This window comes from Haemaphysalis longicornis, unplaced genomic scaffold (genome assembly GCF_048455015.1).
Source record: "Haemaphysalis longicornis isolate Haplotype H1 unplaced genomic scaffold, Haemaphysalis longicornis Haplotype H1 scaffold_6, whole genome shotgun sequence".
NCBI classification, from domain to species: domain Eukaryota; kingdom Metazoa; phylum Arthropoda; class Arachnida; order Ixodida; family Ixodidae; genus Haemaphysalis; species Haemaphysalis longicornis.
In genome coordinates, this window is record NW_027526407.1 from 64,515,268 (window position 1) to 64,540,058 (window position 24,791).

A 24,791-nucleotide genomic window follows, 5' to 3' on the forward strand; every position below is an offset into this window, starting at 1 on the left:
CAAGAACGGGTCAATTGTCGATGTGCGCGGACAACATATGCTTTTGGACAAATTGCGCGCTAGTCGGCATGGGTGCATGCGTATGCAAAAGGCCGTCTACTTGACCAAATCCTGCCAGCAAGGGCAGGGGTTAGAAGCGCATACACGAAATATGCAGCGCTTGCGTTTTCACAGAAGCCTATGAACTCACGCTCTTTGTCTTGGTTCAAGGCTCTCTTGTATGTGTATATATCCAGGCGCACGCATAAATGTGATGCCGGGATGTTAATCACCCCGCATTTTGCATGGGTTAGCCATAATGACACTACCCATGTGGTGATCGTTGGACACTTCACTGGGGACATTTCAAAACCCGACAAAAAATGGTCCGCTCAGTTTCTGCTGGAACAGCATGGTTTGAAGAGCCACATCAATCCAAGTCAGCTACTCATACAAGGTCGTGTATACATTTAACTTTGGCTAAGAATGTGTCTATGATTCCAACGAAACCAATCAGTGTATATAACGGTTATCAGATATCAGAATGATATCGGCACTATCAGTGCCAAAGGACGGAAGTAAATACGGGTACCCCTGCCTTACCCCTTGCCTAACCCCTTGCGGGGTGCTACGGCTTCGCAGGTCATCCACATTCACATTGTGAAATGGCTCCTCATTGGCAGACGCTCTTGAATGGACAGACAACCGATTATTGTAGAGTATATTTTCTTTATCCGAAATGAAAGGGCATCACTTAAAACACCTTATAACCCGATGCGGTTTTTCTCATAGCGCCCTAGAACTTTTAAAATCAGAATTTTTAGACCTACGCGCCAAGATGACTGCTGGCAACCATGTCAGTCAACCGTGCTGCAACATATTTTTAACTGCGCGTGAGGTTAAAAGAGGTTTAAAAACTTGAATGTGGCTAAAACAAACAATCATGGGCAACATTCATTCATTCATGCAGTTTTTGTAATTAAATCACGCGTTGAAATCGACGGAGTTGTTTGGACCCGTAACGTAGTGTTACGTTTAGACGCTACATGGCGCCACTTTTCAGACTTCAGAGATTTTAGTGGCAAATTTAGATTTTTTCCCCCCTGTTTATCAATAAATTCCTTCTGGTTACCCCCGTGTATAAAACGCAGGCTTTCACATGATCTAGACGACATGCACTCCACAAAAATTTCTTGTCTGGTTTTAACGGCAAATTTCTAATCATGCCGCACAATTTCCCCATCTTCTCTGGCGTGCGCAGGTCACACGCGGAGGGTTAGCATCCCCGACTGCGTGGAGTTCGACATCACGACCAACGCTTGCCGAGGTTTCTGCACATCGTACTCGATCCCGTCGCCGGAGTTCACGCTCCGAATGAACCGCAACCAGAAGGTGACGTCATTCGGCCAGTGCTGCAATATCATGGACACAGAAGACGTGAGTAACATTTCTCCTCCGTCTCCTCGAAGGTCTGTTACGAAAAACTGCGGCTGTATGGTGCGGCTATACCTTCAAGCATACTTGTGCTCACGCAGGCATGTGGTCGTTGCAACTAAAGATCCCATACATTACTCCGCGTGACGTATTGTTCAGAGCAGCGTTACCATAACCTAAGGCGGTCGGTACAATACAGAGTGAGGTTCACTATTCTAGCGTATTGTTCCAAGCTGCGTTCCACTAATCTTAAGCCCTTAGCTACTAGAATGAGTTATAAAAAGTAGAAGTCGTTTCTCTGTTGCATGATCATATTGTAAAATGGGAATCGCGAACCTGTAAAAGCACAGAAAGAAACAAACGAAAACACTAATAATACGCTGACGGGGTACCCGTGTCCTGGAGGCGTCCGTTCAAGAGAAGATCTAGTGACTGACTACTATTGCAATGAAAGTATTAATATAGGGTACCAGGCATGTTCTAATTTATACTGTTGTACGAAGGTACTTCTACATTCCCCCTGAATTTTGCAGCTGTAAGGTAAAGACTTAGCAAACGCGTTGCCATTGCTGTGGAGTTAGCGTAAGCTGGAGGGACGGGACAAGTGAGCATGCGCAAGCATGAATTTAGGCCTAATGTCGTGTTTCGCAGTTTAGCATGGTCAAACGGCATCCCCATCTTGAGATAAAAAAGCTTGATGCGCTTTTCGGGTCGTTGGGCTTAACGTTAGGACTACCAAACGTTAAGCTAAGCAGTCCTAAAAGGCGCCATTGTGCAAGCCTCTTAGTGGTACCCGCGGATAGAAGTAAAAGGTACAAAAGGAAAAGGATGATAATGACGCTATCGCATCAACATCTTTAGCAACACACGCGTAGACATCTTCTGCAACTTGAATTAAGCTCACCGACATTGCCACAGACCCGCAGAGGTGTACTAGGCAACGTTCTAGAGACGGGTAATGAAATCAATTATTTCTTTCAGTCAAGAAGTTCAATCAATCAATCAATCAATCAATCAATCAATCAATCAATCAATCAATCAATCAATCAATCAATCAATCAATCAATTACAGCGCTAGCGCCAAGAGAGCCGAAGACAAAAAGTTTGTGCGCGAACGCTGAATTCACTGTGTGTACTGTAAAGTGTCACCTGCAAGTCTTGCAAAGAGTCCCCTACCCCCAAAGAAGCAGATATAAGCGGAAGTGCATTGGACAACGCTTTATGAGCAAGAATGTTCATGGCTTTTGTCCTATCACGATGTTATGGGGTTTTCAAAGCCAAAATAGGGCAGTTTTTCTCGCAAAATATGCTGAACTTCTCGCGCCTATAAGAAAATTGCCAGATCGTGCTTACGTTTGTGGGTCATAACACGATCTTCGCTAACTAGAGCACCCGTTACTGATATAACAGTGGGGCTTCTAACGAAATTCAGTGGCGCATAATGACATTGTTTTAGAATTATAATCCATGGCCTATACTTAGGGATCATGATCCTCCTTGGCGACAGTGATGTGGTATCCAGCATAGAAGCAGCGTCTTTGTGATGCCTTCAGGAAAAAGGACAGCAGTGTGACTGCTGCCAACCAACGTGAGAAACTCATTGAAACAACGTGTGTCTCTTTTTTCTCGCGTGTGAATTCACCTGTTACACACAAAAAGATGGCGGAGCAAAGCACGAAAGGGCGTTAGATAGCTACGCACACAAAGAGGTAGATGCCCCTCTCTTTGTTCCACTACCCAAGAAGCATAAATAACAGTGGTCACCACAGTGGAGCTTACCAAATACATTTGCCAAAAAAATCACGCCATATCCACGGAATGAATGATGATAAGTGGGGCCAAGCTCGAGAGGGGGAGATCATCGGTAACCGTAACTCTCCCGTGAAAGTTCGCCCATTACATCATTAAGAAAGACGTAAGACTGTCTGCGTACATTGTACATTGTACATTGTACAACTTTTATTTTCGGAGTCAATGCTCCCAGGCCCAGACCTGGTGAAAGACCCCGCGCCATCGAGGACCACCCCGCACCTCCACCACAATTTGTCACGTAGGATGGGACACAACGGTAAAGAAAGAATTTTTAGTTAGGGCGAACTTGTGCCCGAACAAGACGAGAGGAAACGAGCAAAGGTCCTTGCGTCTCGTTCGATCTCCGAGAACGACTGCCTGCGTTCGTGGCGTGATCTCTTGTAAGCATCCAGATGCCCGAGTAGTTAGTGGCCAGGCCCCACGGGTCTTGCCCGGACGCATTAGCAGAGACGCCCGGTCGCTCCTTCTTCGCCTGCGGCTCAATTGCTGCAACGTGGGAGCGCGCTTGCACCCCCAAGGCCGCCGAGCATCCCCCACCTGCGCCGACTGCCCAGAGCCCGAGACGCTAGAGCACTTGCTGTGCTCTTGCCCGCAGCACGACACCGCAAGGACACAACTCCGGGCCGAACTCCAGCGACTCGGTGCCCCAAGCCACAAGCTAGAAGACTTCCTGTTCCCCACGGGACCGGACGCCATCCGACGGGAGGTCTTCCAGCACCTAGTCAACTTCCTGGTTACAACAGGACTAGCACTGCGTTTGTAGCCATCGAGTCATGGACTAAACGAACGCGATATAGACTATCTCCCACTCTCCTAACGCTCTTCTCTTCCCCCTTCTCTCTTCCTATCCTTTGAAGCCCCAATCCCCTTCCCTGGACTGGGTCGTATGAGGGTGAACTCCCCGTTGAGTTCAACAATATCCCCAGGCCTTTTCTCTTCCCTCCTTTGTTAATAAATCACCACCACCACCCACCTCTTGCGTGATCTCCCCTCGCAGTGCACGTGCGCTCGCGCCTCCGTTGGCGAACACAGACAAGCTCGCGCTCCCGGTGCCGAGTTTGCGCTGCCGGTTGCAGCCGGTTCTAGCGCGTGCAACACGGCCCACTTTGCGACATCTCCGAAAGCATGCGGCGGTCACGTACCACGAGACACAAGTGATGGACAGACCCATGGCTTTAGGAGCTTCGCCCCTAAAATAGTTTTAATAGTTTTAATGAGCTTTGGCTGCACGTGTAGCCATATAACTGGTTAATAACAGACATATGGCTACAGGGGCTAGTAGATGAACTAGTATTGGTAGCTGCCGAACTGCTAGTAGCAGCGTGGCGTGGTAGTATAAAACGTAGTCCTATAAGTACAGTACCTGAAGTACCAGTTACGTAATAATGCAGGAGGTTGTAATGGTATAAGCAGAGGCACTACTACAACTACTAGAGCTACTAATAGTAGTAGGTCTAGTAATAGTGTTATTACAAATAGTAGGGATATAATTTGTAATACCGTACGTATAGCAGCAGCAGTAGCAGTCAATGAATAGTTGGAGTTGGAATAGTAGAAGTTGAAACGGTATTCTGCAGAGTAGAGGTCATCGTATGGGTAATAAAATAAATATAAGCATTATAGCATATACAGCAGTCGATGTAGCATTGCAAGCTGTGGTACTGATAGCAGTAGTGGTAACAGTACTAGTAATAAGGGTAATAATAACAATAGCAACACTCTTCGTAACAGTCGCATTTAACTAGCAGGACCGGCATGACGTGCACGTGGGCACTGTGTAGGATATAACTTGGTTACAGTGTTATAATTTTTGGAGAACTTATCATACCGGGAATATAAAAAAACAGAGCAAAAGGTGCAGCAGCAAAGAATAGGGGCTGCCTTGGGACAAATATCATTATGTCGATATTGATACCATCAATATGTCGATATGTCGAAAAGCCAGTATCAGGGGCATGTACGCCACTGCCGACATAAAATGGAGACATAAAATGTCCTGTTTTCATTAGCATTTGCAATAGTGGGAAGAATCAGCGTTGGTTAAACGCCAACCGTGCGGTCGTCGGATCATCGTAAAACATTTGCACTTCGTTAGAGCATCCAGATGGGTCGAACTGCCGCATTGATTTCCGTTCAGGGCGCGGTCAGTGCAGGAAGCCACGCCCGACAAGATGCAGTATTCCCAGCTCGTCGTAAACGCCGGTACAGACAGACCGTTGCACAACACGAATTCAGGAAGGAGACGGCATTCTTTCTTGGGCTACTTAAATAAGAAGATTCTGTTCTGTCATTGTACATATCTATTTGTCCCTCGATTGAGCCATCTAAAAAAGTTAACAGAATTCTGGAACGAGACGTTTACATAGGCAAAATCTTTGCGAACCACTAAATCTAGAAACATGCATCATACTCGCGAACATTCCTGGGCGAACAAATAACATTAGGCCTATTTGAGGCAAAACATCACTGCAGAAATGGTACTCACAGTTGTCGTTATATTAAAAATAAACGTGTGCTTGATATTTGCCAATGCCAATGAAAAATACGAGCTTAAAAACCATATTTTGACCCAAAAATACAAAAACAGCTCGGGCGAGCCCGGACCTCGTGGCGGTGTTCCAAGCTCAACAGTAAGAAACATAGTTTCATACTAATATACACTAGAGGGAAATCTGGCGCCACCGTCCAGGGGAGCCGCGTATCAGCGAGCGTTCCGTCATCTACCGGGCAGGAACTTTCCACTTGTCCTTGGCATGGCTCACGAACAGGCTGAAAAGTCGCCTCTGGCTGCAAAAATGCAATATTACTGCAGAAGATTAATCGAATTTGTTTTATCATTGTAAAGTAAAGCTCCAGAAAGATGTATTTGTCAGGGATTATTTGGAAGCTTCATGCAAGCTGAATAAAAAACAATGTTACCCGTTTTTGTTCATTTTGGCTTCAAGGGGAAAAAGAAGCGATGTGGCTAACCAAGCCAATGAGGTGAGGAACGTCGCTAGCTGCAATGGCGCCGCCCACGGCGGCCCGCGAATGCAGCGCCAGATTTCCCTCTAGTATATATTAATATGAAACTCTATGGTAAGAAAGGTTCTATGAGATGACGCAAGCAGCGGAACGCAAGAAAATGAAATTGACTTTAGCAAACCTTCTCCGTGTTTATTGTGGGAGGAGCAGAAGGAGCGAACAAGCCTGAGAGATGGGCGGTGAAGAGTAGAGCCGCCTTTACGTGACAGAGGCAGCAGAAGAGTCTGGTCTTCTGACGACATTTGCAGCGAAGTCAGCAGGTGCGCGTCGAATATTTTTTTTTTTGGCTTACACATGAGCCGCTACCAGGGTTGCTACAAGACACAAAGTAAACATGCGTAAAAGTGGGAGGTGTGCGTGCTATTGCGAACAGGCATGCTTCATACCCGAGACTTGACGTTAGCACTAGCACACACACCTTCAAACGTCCGCGCATCCGTGGATCTTTTGCACAGACATGAAAATTTTATTGTTAAGCCTATTTGCAAGCTCTGCGAATCCGTTGGTTTGGCTTGGCTTGATTTGTATTATACGGCTTCCGAAGCGGGAGTCATAGCCATCTGCCAAGATTTTTTGCTGAGAAGGAGGTGTAAGCTAGGAAGACATTTCTTTCTTACTGTCAAAAAATATTTTTGACACATGTAAAGGCAAAGCTTATTTTTTGAATTTATTGTGGCCCAGAAGGCTTAGCATTGGCCTGGAAAAGTTTGACAAAGGCTGTGCGTATCAAGCACCTCCATTACAATCTTATTCTTTTCAGTTACCGCTCATGAGGGCGTACCTGCCTACGTTGAAAGAATTTAGTGCTGTTGAGTCGTTTTATTTAAATGCGCAAGCATATACAGGGTGTCCCAGCTATCCTGCACCAAGATTTAAAAAAAGAGTAACGGCGTAACTCGAAGAAAACCTCGTGCATAATTTTTGCAGCACTGTGGAGAAGCGGGCAGCATTTTTTTTCGTCGGTGAGACTAAACTAATTAATTGTAATTAATTATCTAACCCGAGAAGTACTCTCCTAATCACTAAAGTGGCAGTGAAGCACTTGTAGGTACCCACGAGGGGCATCTAACTGCGGTATTTCCAGCGACGAACTAATTACGTACACATTTATTTTGACTGACAAAGAAAATCCCCCAAATATGAAAAATATCTCGTGACGGCGCCTCCGCGTGCATCGTAAAGCAATGCCCTCAAACAGGCTGCCTCTGAGTTAGCCAGAATGAATGAAACAAAAGAAAGAAAGAAATCGCGACCGAGTTTGTGCCTTCTCTGCACACGCGCCCCGCGAATCTTGCTGTTGCTGCTCCTTCTATGAATGCCATTATCAAGGTGACGCGCTGTCTCTTCGGGCGGGTTACAGGCGAAGCAGTTGCTTTCAAGCAGTTCATTTGGGGACGCTGCTTTACAATGCGCGCGGAAGCGCCATCACGTGGTAGTTTTCGTATTTCGCGGGTTTCCTTTATCAGTCAGAATAAATGAGTGCGCAATTAGTTCGCCGCTGAACATACCGCAGCTAGATGCCCCTCGTGGGTACCTAAAAGTGCCTAATTGACACTTTAGTGATTAGGACAGTACTTCTCGAGTTAGATAATTATATACAATTAATTATGTAGGCCTAAGTCACGAAAAAATTAGTCCTCTTCTTCACAGTACTGCAAACATTATGCACTAGGTTTTCTTCGAGTAACGTCGTTGCTATCTTTTTTAAATCTTGGTGCATGATAGCTGTGACACCCTGTATAGCCCGATGAGTGGAAAAGCCAGGGTAGACGCTATCCGGCGCCATCGGTGGCACAGAAGCGGCACCTGAATTTCACAGCGTGTCCCTCAAATATAAAGCAGAACGAAATACATCCGGCGTTGCTAAACAACACCTGGGCAGGCGCAGAGCCAGTTAACGAGAAAACTTTCGACGCCGTCTTTGCCGAAGTGTGGAAATCCAGCAGCCATAACAATCATTGTCATCGACATCGTCGCCTTCGTCAGCGCAGGCGATGGGCCAGTAAACTGAATGTAAAACGTTGCACCTGCCCCGAAGGTCATTTGTAATTCTCATCGCCATAGTCGACGTGGCTTATTTGCGAAGAGGCAGGCTGTTCTCGGCATACGGTCGTCTCAGTAATTCTTCCTTCCTAAACCAATTTCGACAGGGAGATATATTGACGCAAGGATACAGAGCCTATTTCAACGCGCTACTTTGCGACTTGTGCAGGGTTATTGCTGTTACGCTTATCTCCAGTTACGCATGGTTATACGTTTATGTGCCATTATATAAATCCCCCAGCGCAGTTTGATAAGGCAGGAAGCCTATCGGCTTTCGTCATTACATTCCCCTCCAGATAAGGAAGGGTGATTTCTTTTTCTGCAACAAGGGAAGCCAAATTCCCGTGTATGAATGTGGCACTCTCCCCACGTGTCGTTTTTGAAACGTAGCATTTTCCCCGCGTGTGTTGTACGCCCAGCGAGGTCGAAAAGCGAAATAGATTACATAAACACAAATTGCGCACCCTCTCATGGTAGGTTTCCGGTTTCATGTCGCATTATGCCTGATTTTAAACCCACTCAATGTTCGAAACATTGTGTTTTGCGCAACACAGAGAAGATACTTTTGCAACAATGTAAGGGATAATACGCTCCCTTGCGGCACGCCTTGGGTGTCACTAAATTGCCGCTTGAATCGTCTACGCAACCTTCATTTCGTAAGCTGGGGCCCTATTCTCGACTGCACAAATTCCTGAGAAATTCGCCATATTTTTTTGCGTAAGCACGACGTAAGCAATCAGTGACATGCTGCACCTATAGCTATGACGACATGCAGTGTAATTTGACGATTCACTCATAAAAATCGCAAGAAAGGTATCAAATATTGCTGAAGAAAGATATAAAAACACTTGGCATGTACTATAAAAATAAATACGGTAGCTGAGGCTGGCAAGAAAAACACATTTCTGGAGGTCAAAATTGTCGTCAACACCACACGGAGATCGAGCAACGTTGATCCAAAAGCGAGCGAAAGGCGGATGTCGAACTAAAGGAAATCACACAAGTTTTTTACCGTATCTATTGATTTCATTCAATCGCTTTTAGTAACATAGTTGGGCTCTCTGCTTCAATGCAAGCTTTCTTGCATTATCAGCTTCCCACGCCGCCACGCTATCGTCTGCTGCTCTGTTACAAGTTTATGGCGTGATCACAAAAAATTCCCGCGCCTTCCCGCGAGGGGAACACGAGTAAATGCAGAGCATTGGGGCCTAAGTACTGATTGAAGGCAGTGTTGCTTCCATCGCTTCTTCCGTGATTCTGGAGTAGCAGACACGAGTAAACGTGGGCACGAGCGTCAACCAAGGAAGGAAGGAGCAACGCAGTGACTGAAACACGAGCGACCGCTAGCCGCTATATTTGCAGCGCGCGCAGTAGAGGGAGAGCAGTACGGGGGGGAGAGCGCGCATGCGCAAGCAGCGCGCGCCCTTCCATGCGCCACCGCGCTGCTATCACGCACATGTTACGCCGAGACCGTGACGGAGCGAACGGGCTGACTACGAGGCATGCGCGCGCCAGCTGCTGTTGAGAGAGAGGAGGGAAGGAGAGGCGCACCTGCTGCGGACGCGAAACTGTTGACACCGTCCGACGCAGGAACAGGCGAGGCTAAGAAATGCTCTGCATTTAAAAAGACGGCGGCGACCAACGCTTGTATGGCACATAAGAGCAGCGAAGCGCTACCCCTGATAACCGCGGAGCGCACCGATGTTGCCGATTCACTCATTCGTCAAGCTCGACTTCAATCTGCGCTGTAATGAACAAACGAGTCACTTTTCTTTGTTATTTTTCTCTTGAGTTCGATCATGTGACCCAGCAGCTTACTAGGAGGTTCGTAGACAAATACCATGCATTGGCTTCTCTTGGTCATGGAGAGACTTGTACTGCCCTCTTATGTTGCGGTTACGCCAAAAAAATAATTTTTATTTTATTGCCGAATATAAAAGCGAACTACGGCACGTTATTTGTATGCTCGCTGATCGCTGACTAGGAAACAGTCGAAACTATTCAATCTTTCGGTAGAAAACATGCTTTAAACAGCGCGTCATGCGAAACTGCGCCTGCTGCCAATTCGCGGACATTTCGCGGCGCCACAAGCCGGGCAATTCTTTGCCCTATTTTGCGACAAAAACAGCCGCCATTTTCAGGCTGTTACGTAACATTACGTCACTTTTACTCAGGCTGAAGTTGCCAATGCATGACGCGACCGTTCCTGCCAACTGTTTAAATTACGTCACGCCTTCTCAACAAATCACAGAGAGGGCGTGTATTACAAACAGCATTGTTGTTGAATAGCAAAGATAGGTCTACGTTAGAGAGTTTTAGCTTACCGTTTTTGACGCTCCGCTATGCTCCCGCCGTGCCTCTCAGCACAACCGGATCGTCAGCAGCCGAAAGGCTTTTAGCTAAGCGGTAACCGTATCTCCCTCGACGGGGAATGATTCGCGTGACTGGTCGTTTCGCGCGCGCGTGCAAACCGAAACTTCATTCAAAAGGAAACATAAGAATTTGTATTTGGTCGCCCAAACAAAGCAAAATACCGTGTTTCTTGGCCTCATTGAACCTTCTTTTGTATATTGTAGTCGCTGACATGGTATAATTTTTTTTAAGTATCAATAAACAAGCCGATAAACTTTGTAATAGCCAAGCCAAGGCTGTCTTTCTCGGCGCTGCATAGAAGCAGCCCCGCACTTCGGTCGACGTTTTTCGCTTCCGTTATAAATTTCTTTGAGGTGTGTGGCACAATTGATTATTCGGAAGCGCTTTCGCGGCTTCGTCGGCCGTGTTTCAATTGTAGAAACGGAGTTCGCCGTAGCGCGCTCGCATCGCGGGGGCAGCCATGTTGTTATTCCGCACGGTAGCGTAAGCTGCCGCGACGGTCCGCTAAGAGGCCCCGGTTAGCGGAGCGGAGCCCCGCTCCGGTATCGCCGGTAGCGGGCTAGCGTGCCACGCATGCGCAATGGCGCTCCCGCTTGCTATCGGAGCGGAGCGGACCGTCAGAAACGGTCAGCTAAAACTCTCTGTTGTCACATCCGGTGCATTTAGACTAGTGTTTCTTTGCCTGCCAAGAATTACGCGCTTTCAGTAAAGAGCAATACGGCAAACTTTAGAACTGTTGACAGTAAACACCACGAAACGTCAAACTGACGACAGCACACACAACCGCTTTGTCAACCGGAAGCACGTGGCCAAAATTGAGAGCCAATCAGAAAAGACTTCCGCCAAATTCCCAGATTTCCCGGGAATTTGTGGAGTCGACAATAGGGCCCCTGAAATGGAAGCGTTCGCATTTCCGCTCCTATCGACGTACCCGCGTAGCATGATATGGCCGGTTCTTCTAAGGGCTCCTATTGGCTTGTTGTTTCGGCGTCCAGTTTTACTCGCACGACTTCACTCGCTCTGCGCTTGTCTAGAGGTCATGAATTGCTATCAGTTTTCAGGGATTGATTGATTGTAGGGTTTAACGTGCCGACGCAACGCAGGCGATGAGGCGCGCCGTAGTGGAGGGCTCCGGATTAATTTTGGCCACCTGGGGATCTTTAACGCGCGCCGAAATCTCGTACACACGGTCGTTTTTGCTTTTCGCCTCCATCAGAAAAGCGGCCGCCGCGGCCGGGAATCGAACCCGTGACCTCGTGGTCAAGTTTTCAGTATCTATCTCACTTTTACTGTAAAGAACAAAGTGTTGCTGACAAATATTTTCTTGAATTTCTTAATTCGACTTCTTTGCACACGACTCAAGCACAAACGCTGCAGTCCTCTTCTTCTTGCTCAGCAGTAAATCTAGTATAATTTGTTCATAGTTAAAATATAGTTGTGGGGGGGGGGGGGGGGGTATTAGCTTCGGCAGACTCTCAGCGCTTTATAAAGCGGGCAAACTTGCGTTAAAATGCATACAATTTCTTTACATATATAAAGATTGGTGTATCAGCAGCCAGGCACAGCTTTCACAATTCTTCCAGCCCCGGCTGACCCTGTTTAACCTGACCGTGAACTACAGCGCTGCAACAGCTGATAGCGTTTATTAAAGGAACCGTGAAACACATTCGATAAGTGCTTTAACTCTTTCCTTTGCGTCTGGAACCACTGCGAAAGCTATAGTTATCCCCAACACGGAGCCGCACTGCGTGATTTCCTCGCCGCACCAGATACGCCATCCATTTCTGCTTTGTTTTCGTGTCATTTTTTCTTTAATTTCCTATCGAAAAGCGTTCATTGCTGCAACAGAAGGACAACCGGCAAACAGCCGCTTCATGGCCTTAGTGACGTAATTCGAGCCGTCGAAGGACGTTAAGACCGGGAAAGAGAGAAAAATCTTTTCAGCGAGTTTCCAAGTTATCTCATGGGCTGAGAGCAGTAATTTTTGACTGAGGTACTTTGCGACCCCCTAATCTAAGTACTGGGTGTGTTGGGTTATTACCTTCTGCAAGCATTTAGATTTCAAAAAAAGTTGAAGAAAACTGTTGCAGGGTCCCTTTAAAGTTATCTTCGTCAGTGACCAGCCTGAAAACACATACATCAGTGGGCGTCGTGCTCCCTGGCAACGGTAAAAAGAGGAGCGCAGCTGTTCAGTCTATTAAGTCACACGTGACGTCACATCCGCTCGAAACGCGGGGCCTCTTATTGGCCCGAAAGATTGCCGCTGGTGAGCAGCCCAGGGATTCCCAAATCAGTGGGTTTCCCCGAAAAGGACATCCCCGGACTCGAACACCGTCCACGAGCTTCCATCAGTCCGTCGCCTTCGCATCCCTCGATGCATCCCCTAACCGATTTTCCCCACCGGGGCCCCAGCTACGTTCCGATGGCGAAATAATCGTTTTAGTCGGCCGCACGCTGCGGATCGGCCCAACCGGCCTATCTTGCGCGCGCACCAATATGCGCCAGCGCGCCTAATACACCTTTACTGCATTCCAAACAGCGCGCGATCACAGGCTGTAAGGCTTCCCACGCGTCGCGTGCCATAAATATAGGCGGCCAGCTTTCTCGCAGCGAGCGCACATCGAAACGACGCGCGAGTTAAGCCTAACCTCTCTCGGCGGGCGTTTTATATGACCCGTGGGCGGCACGCATTCTGCGTCGAGCACGACCGCAGATTGATACACATTCCGTAAGGAGTAAGAAATAGATAGGAGCTGGAGAAAGGAGGCAGCGGCAGCGGGTGCGGCTGTGTCCAACCTCCACGCGTCGTGACAGTGGGTTTCTCCAGCTCCGCTGTCTTTAAATGTGCCATGAAGACAAAATGCAAGTTTGTTTTATTCGAAAAATTTCGTGTTCTATTGTGCTCCCAGCGCTTTTCCGGAAGCAAACGATGCTTTATTCACTGCGAAATTAATCAATTTAAGCTAAAATTTTTATTCTCGAACCACCACGTCTGTTTGAACAACGTTTGCAATGACATCATCAGAACATGTATTTCCGCTAAGCTTGGTGTAGAGCGGAGACTTGTTAGATGGCACCACCAGACCGCGGCAGGCCGTTTTCTGGAGTTGGTCTGTTTGTGAGCCTATTTTTAAACCCGGCTTGTCTTTGTTCATGAAGAAAATAATCGTTTCGTGAAACACGGTGCTCGCTCGACAAATACGGTCACGTAAGACACCATCGTTTGCGGCAATCGTCCAGTGTCGTCTGCGACAACCACAAAGCCCCGCAGTGCTGTGCATATAAACGAACCATACTGCGCGCATTACTAACAGCAGTACGCATCGGTACTCCTATGTTCACGTGTTCTTTCGTAAATTCCGCTGTTTGTCCCACAATTTTTACGGATATAAAAAGAATGTGCCCCAAATGTAAGCGCAAATAGCTTGTTCGGCAAGCTGATAAGTTCAGCCTAATTTGCGTTTGCTTTTGCCGGCCTCAGCCAATCGCAGAGCTGGCTGGTATGGCATCATGGGTTCTGTTGCGGGAAATGAGCTATCGGGTCGCATGGCCATTCCTTTTTTTCCTAGTTATGCAGCTTATTCGAGCGAAGTTCAAGTCAAAGGTGGTGTCAGCATGATTCTAACGAGGCAATGTTTTGAATGAACCAAACTTGCGTTTTGTCTTCATGGCCCCTTTAAGGGAGGTAATGTGTCCTTCCACCGCGGCCCGTCCCGCAGGCCAGATTCGTGGTTCTAATTCCGCTGATTTTGAAAGCATTACGCTCGCGCGGAAGGGGGCGGCAAGCGAGGCATGGGGCTGCAGAAAGTTAGATGGGCGGATGAGATCAAGAAGTTCGCGGGGATAAATTTGCCGCAGTTAGCACAGGACTGCTATAATTGGAAATCTACGGGAGATGCCTTTGCCCTGCAGTGGGTGTAGATAGGCTGATGATGACGTTCGCGACAATGTGGAGACAGTTATGTGATGAATCCTGCGATAATAGAGGACGTTTCTGGGCTGTGGCCGCCTCCTTCTACGTTGCTTTTCGTCAGAGGTATAGCTGATGCGCCACTTGAGGAAAGCCTACCTTAGTTGACGAAAGGCTCGTTTAAAGGAGCCATGAGGACAAAACATAAGTTCGGTTCATTCGAAAGATTGCCTCGATAGAATCATACTGACGCCACCGTTAACGCACACTTGGCGGGAGTAACTATGACTCTCCTGTTAATCCGCGCGGAAGCAGGGATAACAGAATTACCCAATGGCCGGGAGTAGTAACGCGCTCCTGTAATCCAACGTGGTAGGAGGCCGCGGTGCCTATAACTACGTCACTCGACGGTACGCACCTGGTGTCTCATCGGTTTTTCAAATATGATTGAGACACGGGCCGGAGGCAATTGCACACCTCTGTAACCCATGCGGGGTCCCAAGGGGTGTTGGTCCATATCGCTGGGGGAGCTGGCATACCTATGTAACCCTGCTTCTGGGGAGCGCGAGTGTCGAGTTATGGAGGGTGGTAGAACTGGCCCTGCTAGGTGGCCCCAACCTCCACGAGGTTCCCGCTGGGAAACGGTGGAACTTCCGAAAAGGGGGGAAGCTAGGCGAATAGGGGTCATCCAATGGCTGCGCGGCATTGGACGGCCGTCGCAGGGGTGGAAATCTGAGTACCTGATACTTTAGCAGACCGGGTAATTACTGCGGATCTGCGCACACCCCTGCGGGGACAGGCGGGCGGTTTTGCTTTCCGTCTTTCCGTCACACCTTGAACGGAGACTGGTTGGACCTCTGATGAATGATCGTGGGTGCAGTGAACGAAAGAAACGCATCCCGTGGCCGGAATCGCACCTGGGTCCCTCGCGTAGTGAAGCCGGCGTCTATCCGATTTGATTTCTCCGTTTCGACATGGGCGAAGCGAACGCCAAGCACCAGGTACCGATCCGCGCCGTGCACTCCAAACGCAAACGTTGGGCCTACGAAGTGCACACTCAAGAGTTGCTGTGGGTATTCTAGAAAAGTGGTGCGTACCTACCTCCAGGGAAGCACACACTCGCTGTGTGGGATTGGCCAACCAAAGAATCCATCGCGAAACAGCTTCGCGTTCAACCATCATCGCCGTTAGACAGAGGGGTTCGTGATTTTCCTTCTTAAAGGGACCCTGCAGCACTTCTTTCAGCTTTTTTTTGGAATCTTAAATGCTTGCAGAAGGTAGTCACCCAACACACCCAGTACTTATACTTGGGGGTCGCAAATTACCTCAGCCAAAAGTTACTGCTATATTCCCATCAGATAACTCGGTTACTTGCTCAAAAGATTTTTCTCTCTTTCCCGGTCTTGACGTTCTCTGACGGCTCAAATTATGTCATTTAGGCAATGTATCGGTTGTTGGCCAGTTTTCCTTCAGTTGTAGCAATGAACGCTTTTCGATTGCAACTTTAAAACTAAAGCCAGAAAAACAAAGCAGAAATGGAAGGCCTATCTGGACCGACGAGCAAATCACGCCGTGCCGCTCTATGCTGGCGATAACTGTAGCTTTTGTAGTGCTTCGAGACGCGAAAGAAAGAGTGAAAGCGTTTATCGACAGTTTTGCAGGGTCCCTTTAATGCTACAGTAGACATTAACCGCACGCAGAACCTCGAGTTCGAGATGCGAGTCACTTCATTTCCTAATCCTTGTTTTCGAACAGAAAACCTTGAGCCACTCTCGCGACATCCTCACGGGCTGAATTGCGAGATTGTGCCGCAAGCACAGTTATTCCTGACCTTTTTCAAAGTGGTATGAAATGCCCGATCTAGGAAGTCAATTTACTCCGCCTGGCAGCACCGCCAACTTAATGTCGCAGAAGGAAGGCGCCAGCTTCCGAAGCATCGCCAGGTAGATCTCTTTTCGGGTCTATTCGAGCCGCGTTGGACGCCATTACGCAACAGGTACTCGTAACGCGACGGAACAGGCATCGGTTTCCTCGCTGACAGCTCGACCTGAAGACGATTACGTGATGGGACAAAGTTAGCCGCGTGCTCTGAATTACAGGCGTTGCGATCTCTTGCGTAAGGGCTTTCTGATGTGCGAGACGAAGTTAACGTCACGCGTGATCTTTAGCGACAATGGGAGAGGGAGCTGATTTACTGGGGATTGGTTTGAACACCCACGCGATCAAAACAGATGGCAGGACGAAGAACACAATACGAAGAAACCGTCAACACAGGTGATTACCTCCCACAAGAATTTATTTTGCGAGCTCTTCGTACGCGTGCCACGCGCACAAAACAGGAAAAAAGATTGGAAATATGAAAAAACAAAATTGGCTCAGCTTGCACCAGTCGTGCAATGTTGGAGAAACAGCAGGGCTTAATTAAGGCCCCTGTTCTTTTGTCGGAGACCCGCCGGTTGCACCTCACAAAGATTGCTGAAATTGCTGCTGAAACTTTCTCCCGAAAGCAAGTTTTCAGATCTCTCCCAAAGTGAACCAAGTTAGCACGCGCTAGGACCAGAAGGGGAAATCCAAAGGCAACACCCATGCTACGAACCCAAAAGCAATGCCCAGCAACCGGATTGCGATGATATTTCAATCTGATAGACACTGGTTTTGTAAAACGAGGGACCGAGGTTCCATTTAGACAACGGGAAGCGGTTTTCTAACACGGAAGTGTTTTTTTTTTTCGAGATACACAAAGATTTCACTCACGCCATATCTGTCACGGAAGTGACGCCAGTACAACGGAGAAAGCGTCCTGTGAAAGGTGCACCCCTGTACACAGCGTCTTCTTGCGGCGAAGCAACCTTTAGAACTAAAGAGTACGTTATACTTAGGGTTGTTTGTTTTCTGGTTTTATATTTTAACACGGAAGTGTTTTATGTCCGGATACACCAAGATATCACTGGCGTCATATGCGCCACGGAAAGGACGCCAGTACACCTTTGCCAAAGCGACCCGCCAGCAGGACGTTGCTCGCCAAGCCCACCCATAAGGCAGCGGCCGACCGGCAAATTATGCTCGGCTGCAGACTTCGCTGCACATTTCCCTTTCATTGTTTTACTGATTCCTATGAAAGAGAAATCAACCACAGTTTTTTTTTTCTTTCAAACTGGCAGCACATGTTATCGTTCTCCGCCGCTGCTAACCTCCCTAACCAAGTTTTTTTTCTTCAGGCTTCGAGGTCTTTTTCTGCGACGCACGAACAAAGGTCGGCCTAAACCACTCTGCCGTCAAAAAGCCGATAGCAGCTAACAAACATTTTAAAGAATACAAAAACGTTTCCGTCATGTTTATAAGACACGTGTGTATTATAGTAATGCAGTTTGGCCGTGCATGCCCCATTTGAGCGGTTTCTACAATAAGGCGACTTGAGTTATCAGTGCTCTTAATTAAGCAGGACGTCGTAGTGAGCGAACTCTGACACGTATTCACAAGACAGGGTGTCAAGGTGACACCGGATGGCCAGGGTAGCATTGTAATCATGTCATTATAGCCAGTTGTTTTTATACTTACGAGTTAGTCCTACATATACTTGGCCACACATCAAAGAAATGCGATATTGCACTTAAGTAACAACTACTGTCTGCTTAATATCGCAGCGAAATTTTTGGTCGCCGCAGGAGGTACTATTTTAGCATAGCAAATTATATACAGATTTTCGGTATAACAGATTATAAGTCTGTGATACTTTATGATAGTACGGAATGACGCTGACTCTCACGCGGTGAGGTTGCTGTCGCATATCGTCGTCTGCACTGCCTTGCCTTCACTAGTCTCTACCTTGAGTGCATCTAAGCATCATCACTTTACAGCGATCTGATCTGCAGAATAATATGCCATTACCACTTGTATGTACTGTACCGGAGTAAGTGACGCCCCAGATGGCAAGTTGCAAAAACTGCAAACATATTCGCGGTGTGTCACAACTTAAAACTTGAGACAGGAGTCAGTGCCCAGAATGAAATCGTAGAATACATCAATTGTTGCACTTTTCCTCAAGCGATTCGTCGGTGAATAATAAACTTCGGCGACAGTATTTATTAACGTACTGCTGCCTGAGTGCAAGTCAGCCTTGCTGGCAACGACCCTTCACCTCTAACAACCACTAACGTTATGGGTTGACAACCGACGAGGAGTCTAAGGAGAGAATTTGGAACTAAAACGCCCTTAGGCTGTTCTCCCGTAACATTTGTGTCTAGGCAGGCCATATGGTACGCCTAAGCAGAGAGAGGAACATGCAATTGAATGAACTTGAAAGGGGGTTACACGAAGATCGTGGTGGCCTTGCTGTGGGCGGGAAATATGGTAATAGTAATTTCCTTGGTTGGGATTTGGATGTATTTCACCAGTAGGCGGTAACGGTATGGCGTAAGGACGAAACTCGAAGTTTCCATTGGTTTAGGCCCCATTTGCTCTTGTGATTGGTTTGTTTTGAATACGAAGTGTCTGGCGAGAATTTGCCTCAATTTTCGTAAACGTACACGCGTCTATTTTTTTTCGGAGCATCGCTTGTATGGTAAACTAACTTTCTTTACATTGAGGTTGTGAATGCATCCAAAAGCGCTCGAAAGCGTGATATGCATGTTTTTAGTTCCTACGGGGTAGACAAATGCTGTATTGCATTTAAATTTATAGGCAATAAGCACATATGAAGGTTGATCGAAGGTGCACTTTTCAGACTATGGTGTTAATTACGCTCATTTGCAAATGCAATAAATTCCATTTACACTCCATTTAAAAGTCGTGGAAAAGCGTAGAATATTCGCTGACTGTCGTCAAAAATCTGAATGTGGTGGACAGTTCACCTCTGCCAACAATAAGTAGCCAAAGTGTAAAGTGCATGAGTGAAACGTTGACTTTAAAAAAAGAATTACGTATACGGGGGCGATTTAATTCATTTGGCGTATGGTTTCGGGTGTCCTAAGATCGAACAGCTGTGTCGATTTTAAAATTAAAGAGAAACTAAAAAATGTTCAAGGATAATGTGTGATTGGGGTTTGTAATTTACCGGTTAATTGCTCTGGTTGGATGAAATTCCGCAATGCAAGTTTTGACTTGGTTAGAGGCATTATTTGAAGCGCGTAGGGGATTGGTACATTGCCTTTTGTAAATTAAGGTGGGAGGCAATACAAACTTACACAACATATATAGGGCGCATTCATATGCACAGGAAAAGGCTAAATTGCAATGGTAAATCAGAGGCTATTGAAATAACCCATTTTGCGATCCAAAGCGGTGTGCGATTCATTTTGGAGCGTACATATGTACTCGTAAGCCCTTAGAGCACTCATGAGGATGCATTCCGGAGGGCGCTCTTATGGGCTCACGAGCACTTGCGTGTGCTGGAGCACATACTCGTGAGTACGTATTCATGAGGACATACTAGGTGGAGACCCTCCACGCGACCTAGAGAACGTATAATGTGCACTCACATTGTCATGCGTATGTACTCAAGAAAACTCGAGTACCAATGGTCACTTGGCAAGTACTCATGAACATGTCCTCACAAGTGTATGCGTACCTACTCATGAGTGCACAATGTGTGCGTCGAAGCACTACGCTGTAGTAATTCTCCCATTAGGTGGTCAACCATAGTACCCTTGCGAAATTCTTTTTCTATTCTACTTTCCCTTACGTTCGGTCTTCGATTCTCACAGGTGAAAGTTCAAGTCCGGTGTCTCGACGGCCACAAGGACCTGACGTTCAAGTCCGCGAAGAGTTGTTCGTGCTTCCACTGCAAGAAGAATTGACGAGACCACCCAGCCGCGGCTTCCCTGGCACCCAACATCCCACCATCCCTCTGCTCCTCGTCCATGTGTCGCTGTTGTGTTCACTACGTTCTCCACACATGATGTTATTTGTCTAGAAGTTCGATCGTTGTAATCGTGAATGCAATGCTTGTCCAACGGCAGATAGCAGCTGGTGGAAAACTGAAATAAATAAAAATAGGGGAAATTCGAGTTGGATGGAATTATCTTGTTTGGTAAAGAGCGACAGCATTTTGCTTAGCAGAAATCCAACAAACATTGGATGTTGATTAGATATTGTTGCTCTTCACAACAGCGATGGCATACGCAAAGTCATGCTGTGAGCCCACTTTAAAATCGGAACCTAAGCATTGGTAGGATGATAAAAAACTTTGAGGGTTTGAAATAATCCAGGCAGTAAAGCTTGCTACTCTGTGTTGATTACACAAGTATAGTGTCTTGAAGAAAGACTCCAGATCGTCTCGCGTAACGCTGCTGGCGACCGGTTTTCATTTTGACCTAGAGACGTCTTTTCTTTTGTTCGAGAAGTCATGATGGCATGCGATATTCATTACTGAAGCCTTTTCACCACAAATCAGTGCCCGGTCACCTGAGTAGGTGTGCCGATTTTTTACAAAGCATAAGTGGCCTCCCGGGAATACGATAGGCAAAAGCAGGTGAGCCAATAGTGCATTTCGTCTGTTGTAATTAACATAACTCCACTCAAAGCTCGCGACCTAAATTGCAAAATCTCTTGTGGCCTACTGTTTCCTCACACCTCAGAGATGCTTGAGTCATGGCTCAAAAGCTGTCATAAGTGATTTTAATGGCCAACTTATTAATCATAAGACACACTTAATCCTTTTAAACAAAGTGTGAGCAGTACACATATTGGCACAATTCCTGAAGTTTTGAAGGTGCCGCCATTGAAACTCTCGTCCGCTATCGCACGGCGCACCAAGTCATTTTTATTCTTGAGTTCCTTTAGTCCCACCGTGTGTTAGGCTTTTAGGCATTTTTTTTATTTCATGTGCCATCGTTACCAATGCCCGCTTCATCCCATCTTTGTTACTTCCCGCGTCGAAGAAGCTGACAATAGGCGAATTCAGTATCAAACTTTGGATGCGGAGTACAAGATGGAGTAGCCGACATTAAAATCCAGTTGATGTGCCCTGGACGATACCATGGCGAAAGACGAGTCTGAGTCGATCAAATAGGGATCAGAGAAAAATATTGCAAGGATCCTATGAGATGCTTCCAAATGATTCGAAGTGTACATAGCATTTGAGGTAATTAATACCGGTTTTATTTGCATCCAACCGGCCGGCTTGAAAAAGTCTCAGGTGTAATTAAGCAATATATTTCTAAAGTGATCCTCTAAATTCATGCTAATCGGCGCTCTTTGAGTCCCGCATCCCTAGCCATTAATTCACTGCCATGCATAGCTCGCACACAAACTGATAGAATCGGTCGTCCATGCGGGTACTTTGTAATCCGGTCTGCGGAGCAGTTTCGCGAGCGGTAAACCGCCTCCCCAACGATGACCTCGCGGCTCGTTCCCTAAAAAAAATTCTAAGGCGAAAACTTTATTAGTTCCATTATGCCCAAAATCCAGGATTGTCAGTCAATCTGTGGTTGTTTAATGCCACGTGGTGTGCGCCGTTATCCAATTAAAAAATGCCGCAGATTGCACTAGTGGTGCAAAGCTGGAGAAACCGCTGAGCTGGTGGCCCCTTTCCCTTCGTCGAATACCCAGCTGTTGCACCTCCCACAGATTTGCGAAGTTGCCGCTGGAAGTTCTCCATGACTGGCAGGCCGGAATCGTTTTGTCTGCTGGCTTTCACATCTCTCCCCAGTAGGGGACGCGTTAGCACGCTCTAGAACCTGCAGAAATCACCTTCGCGAACTCGGATCTGCAGAGTGAGCTTTTCTCTGCGCCCCAATTCAGGCGCAAACGAACGTGAACTGGCGAGTAGAATAGCACGCAGGATATCTCGCCACGAACGCTGAGCACAGTGTTCTCGAATGTCGAGAGGTACCGGCGTGCGCGATGACGTCATAGCGAAGCGAGGCTTGGCTACGATTAGTGGCTGGCTTAAGATCGTGCCGGGCGGCGCGCGTGGAGAAGTTTTTTGTTCGGTATTTTTTGCTAATGCCAGCGGGCCAAGCTCAAGCTTAAGCAGCTCTGCGGCTAACACACGAAGCGACGTTGATTCCCTCGTGGCTCCACGAGCGCACACCCCAGGTGGCTCCATAGTGCGCCAGGGAAAGCTGTCAGTCTGCCTGGTGCTTGTTGGAGCTGTCAAGGTGGTGGAAGCCACGTCTCATGATGGAAGGGGTTTCAACGTGAGGTGTGCCACCAGTTTCCGCCTCGGCGTAGCGCGGACAGCCTTGCACGCACGCCAACAAAGCAGCAGTGCAGAAAGCGTACAAATCAACGAGGAGATCCAAACACATGAAACTTGCTGCGACTTCGAAGGTGCCGCAGTGATCGAACTCGCGGTACGCGAACACGGTGCACCTATGCAGGAGTTTTCCATATGTGTCATGAACAAACTTTAAATACTATCGCGTTCAAGCTAGAAGAGCAGACTTCAGTGCACGGAGAAATTTTTATGGCAGCGCATTTAGGGGCATTCTGTACAACTTTAGGCTTCTGTTCGGCTGCGGTACCTACCTATTACGACCATGTCACGTTTTAAAGAGAAAATCTGGGTGCTATGTTTCACTATGTTGGCTCGCTGGATTCTTTGTCAGCGAGAACGGCAGGGTACAGATGGAATTTAAAAAGGCATACCGAGTAAATTCTTCCAGGTGAAGTCATGGAGACAACTCGAAACCATCAGCATCTCGAACCCTCTACAGTCACTTATAAGCAAAGCAAGATTCGAAGCAGCGATCATAGGATGGTTAGGTGGAAAGTAAGTTTCAATCACAAAAGAGAAAGAACAAGGATAGTAAAAAGTAAGAAACCCGACCTGGGGCCAGTCAGAGCCAGGACGCTGGATTTACCCTTTACAACAAATTCGCACTTTTAACTGGATACGACGAGGACAGTGTAGACAGGCTAAATGACAACCTGACAAAGGTAATCATGGAATCAGCACCAGCTGTGGGAGAAGCAGCGTGTAGAAAACAAACTGGAAAGCTAACACATAAAACGAAGGAACTAACTGTGAAACTGTCTAGTATGGTGGTTCAGATTGGGTTAGCCGAGCTGTCGAAATTAACAGAGACAAAATGAACGACATTTCTGCGTGCAACCTGACAGTGATCGAGAAACCCTAAAGACAGGATGAAGCTTAAGAGCGACTAAGAAGAAGCTAGCTGTAGGTAAAGACAATGTACGCGCTCAAGGACGAACAGGGTAACATTACACACACCATGGACGAGATCCTCAAGACAAGCTGTGCACAGTTTTGAAGAGACGGTAGCCCGTTGTCGTGCTCCTTTACGGATCGGGGATATGTCGCTTGGCTAGTGGAGGATTATCCTGCCCGTGCATTTCTTATACCATATTTACTCCCGTAATGATCGCACAAAATTGATGCAGATTTAGGTGTGCGTTCATTGCTCGGGGTTCGCGAAACATTTTTGAGCTCAGCAAACGCAGGCAAGTTATGGGTCAAAATCTTTGCAATCGTTCTCACGAATATCATAAAAATAATGAATAAAAGCATCATAAAAACTCTGCACAGCGCCGCCAGCCGCTTCGCAAAGTGACGCAAGTGCAGTGTAATCATGAATAACTTACGGAACGCGCCGGAACGAGTTTGTTGCGTGGTGACAACAGTTCGACCAATAAGTGGCTGCAACTGCCACCGTGTGGGACATCAAAGCAGACATAGCTACCGACGCAGCAACCTCAGCGCCTTTTTTGCTTCGCCTTTTGAGTACATTATGTGCATTTAGTGAGAGGTTCTTCCTCATCAGTGTTGAACGCATGCTTGCCGATATCGCTGATAGCTTGCAAGTCTGCCGAAATAACGTAGCATTGCACTCTTTGAAATTTTGAAATGGAAGGACACAGAGGTACGTACGACCACAATCAGCTAGACTCGGGACGCATACGACATATTGCGGCAGCGATTTCAGGGTGCGTTCATTTCGCGGGAAATAAAAAAAATCGAAATTTGACTAAAAACTTTGGGGGTGCGATCATTATGCGAGTGCGGTCATTATGCGAGTAAATACGGTATATGTCTTTTAAAAGTCTTATGTAGGTTTTCGCTGTTCCCTTGTCTTGTAGTCCTTCTGCCACCACTGCGGTAAGCACCCAATAAAACGCTTTCTCATTGTCTTTAAATGTCATGTAAAGGTGTCTAGTGTATCCTGCGTATTTTTCTATCACTTGATTGGCGACATGGATATGATCCATGGTTGACTACCATTTCCTAAGCCCAGCCTCATTCTGGGTTTGTTGG

The 24,791-nt window shown here is 47.1% G+C and overlaps 1 protein-coding gene across 2 annotated transcripts in view; it reads left to right on the top strand.

Annotated features, from left to right (window-relative positions):
• Gpa2 (Glycoprotein hormone alpha 2) overlaps positions 1–20,588 on the top strand; it is an 89,393-nt gene extending 68,805 nt beyond the window's left edge. Inside the window, exons 3-4 of one of the 2 annotated variants that reach the window (XM_077674628.1) lie at positions 1,241–1,416; positions 20,278–20,584. In XM_077674628.1, coding sequence (XP_077530754.1) covers positions 1,241–1,416; positions 20,278–20,370 — 269 coding nt within the window. In that variant the 3' untranslated portion in view covers positions 20,371–20,584. Of the gene's footprint in view, positions 1–1,240; positions 1,417–20,277 lie in introns of both variants that reach the window. The other variant, XM_077674629.1, reaches the window with a different exon arrangement.
• The last annotated feature ends 4,203 nt before the right edge of the window (positions 20,589–24,791 follow it).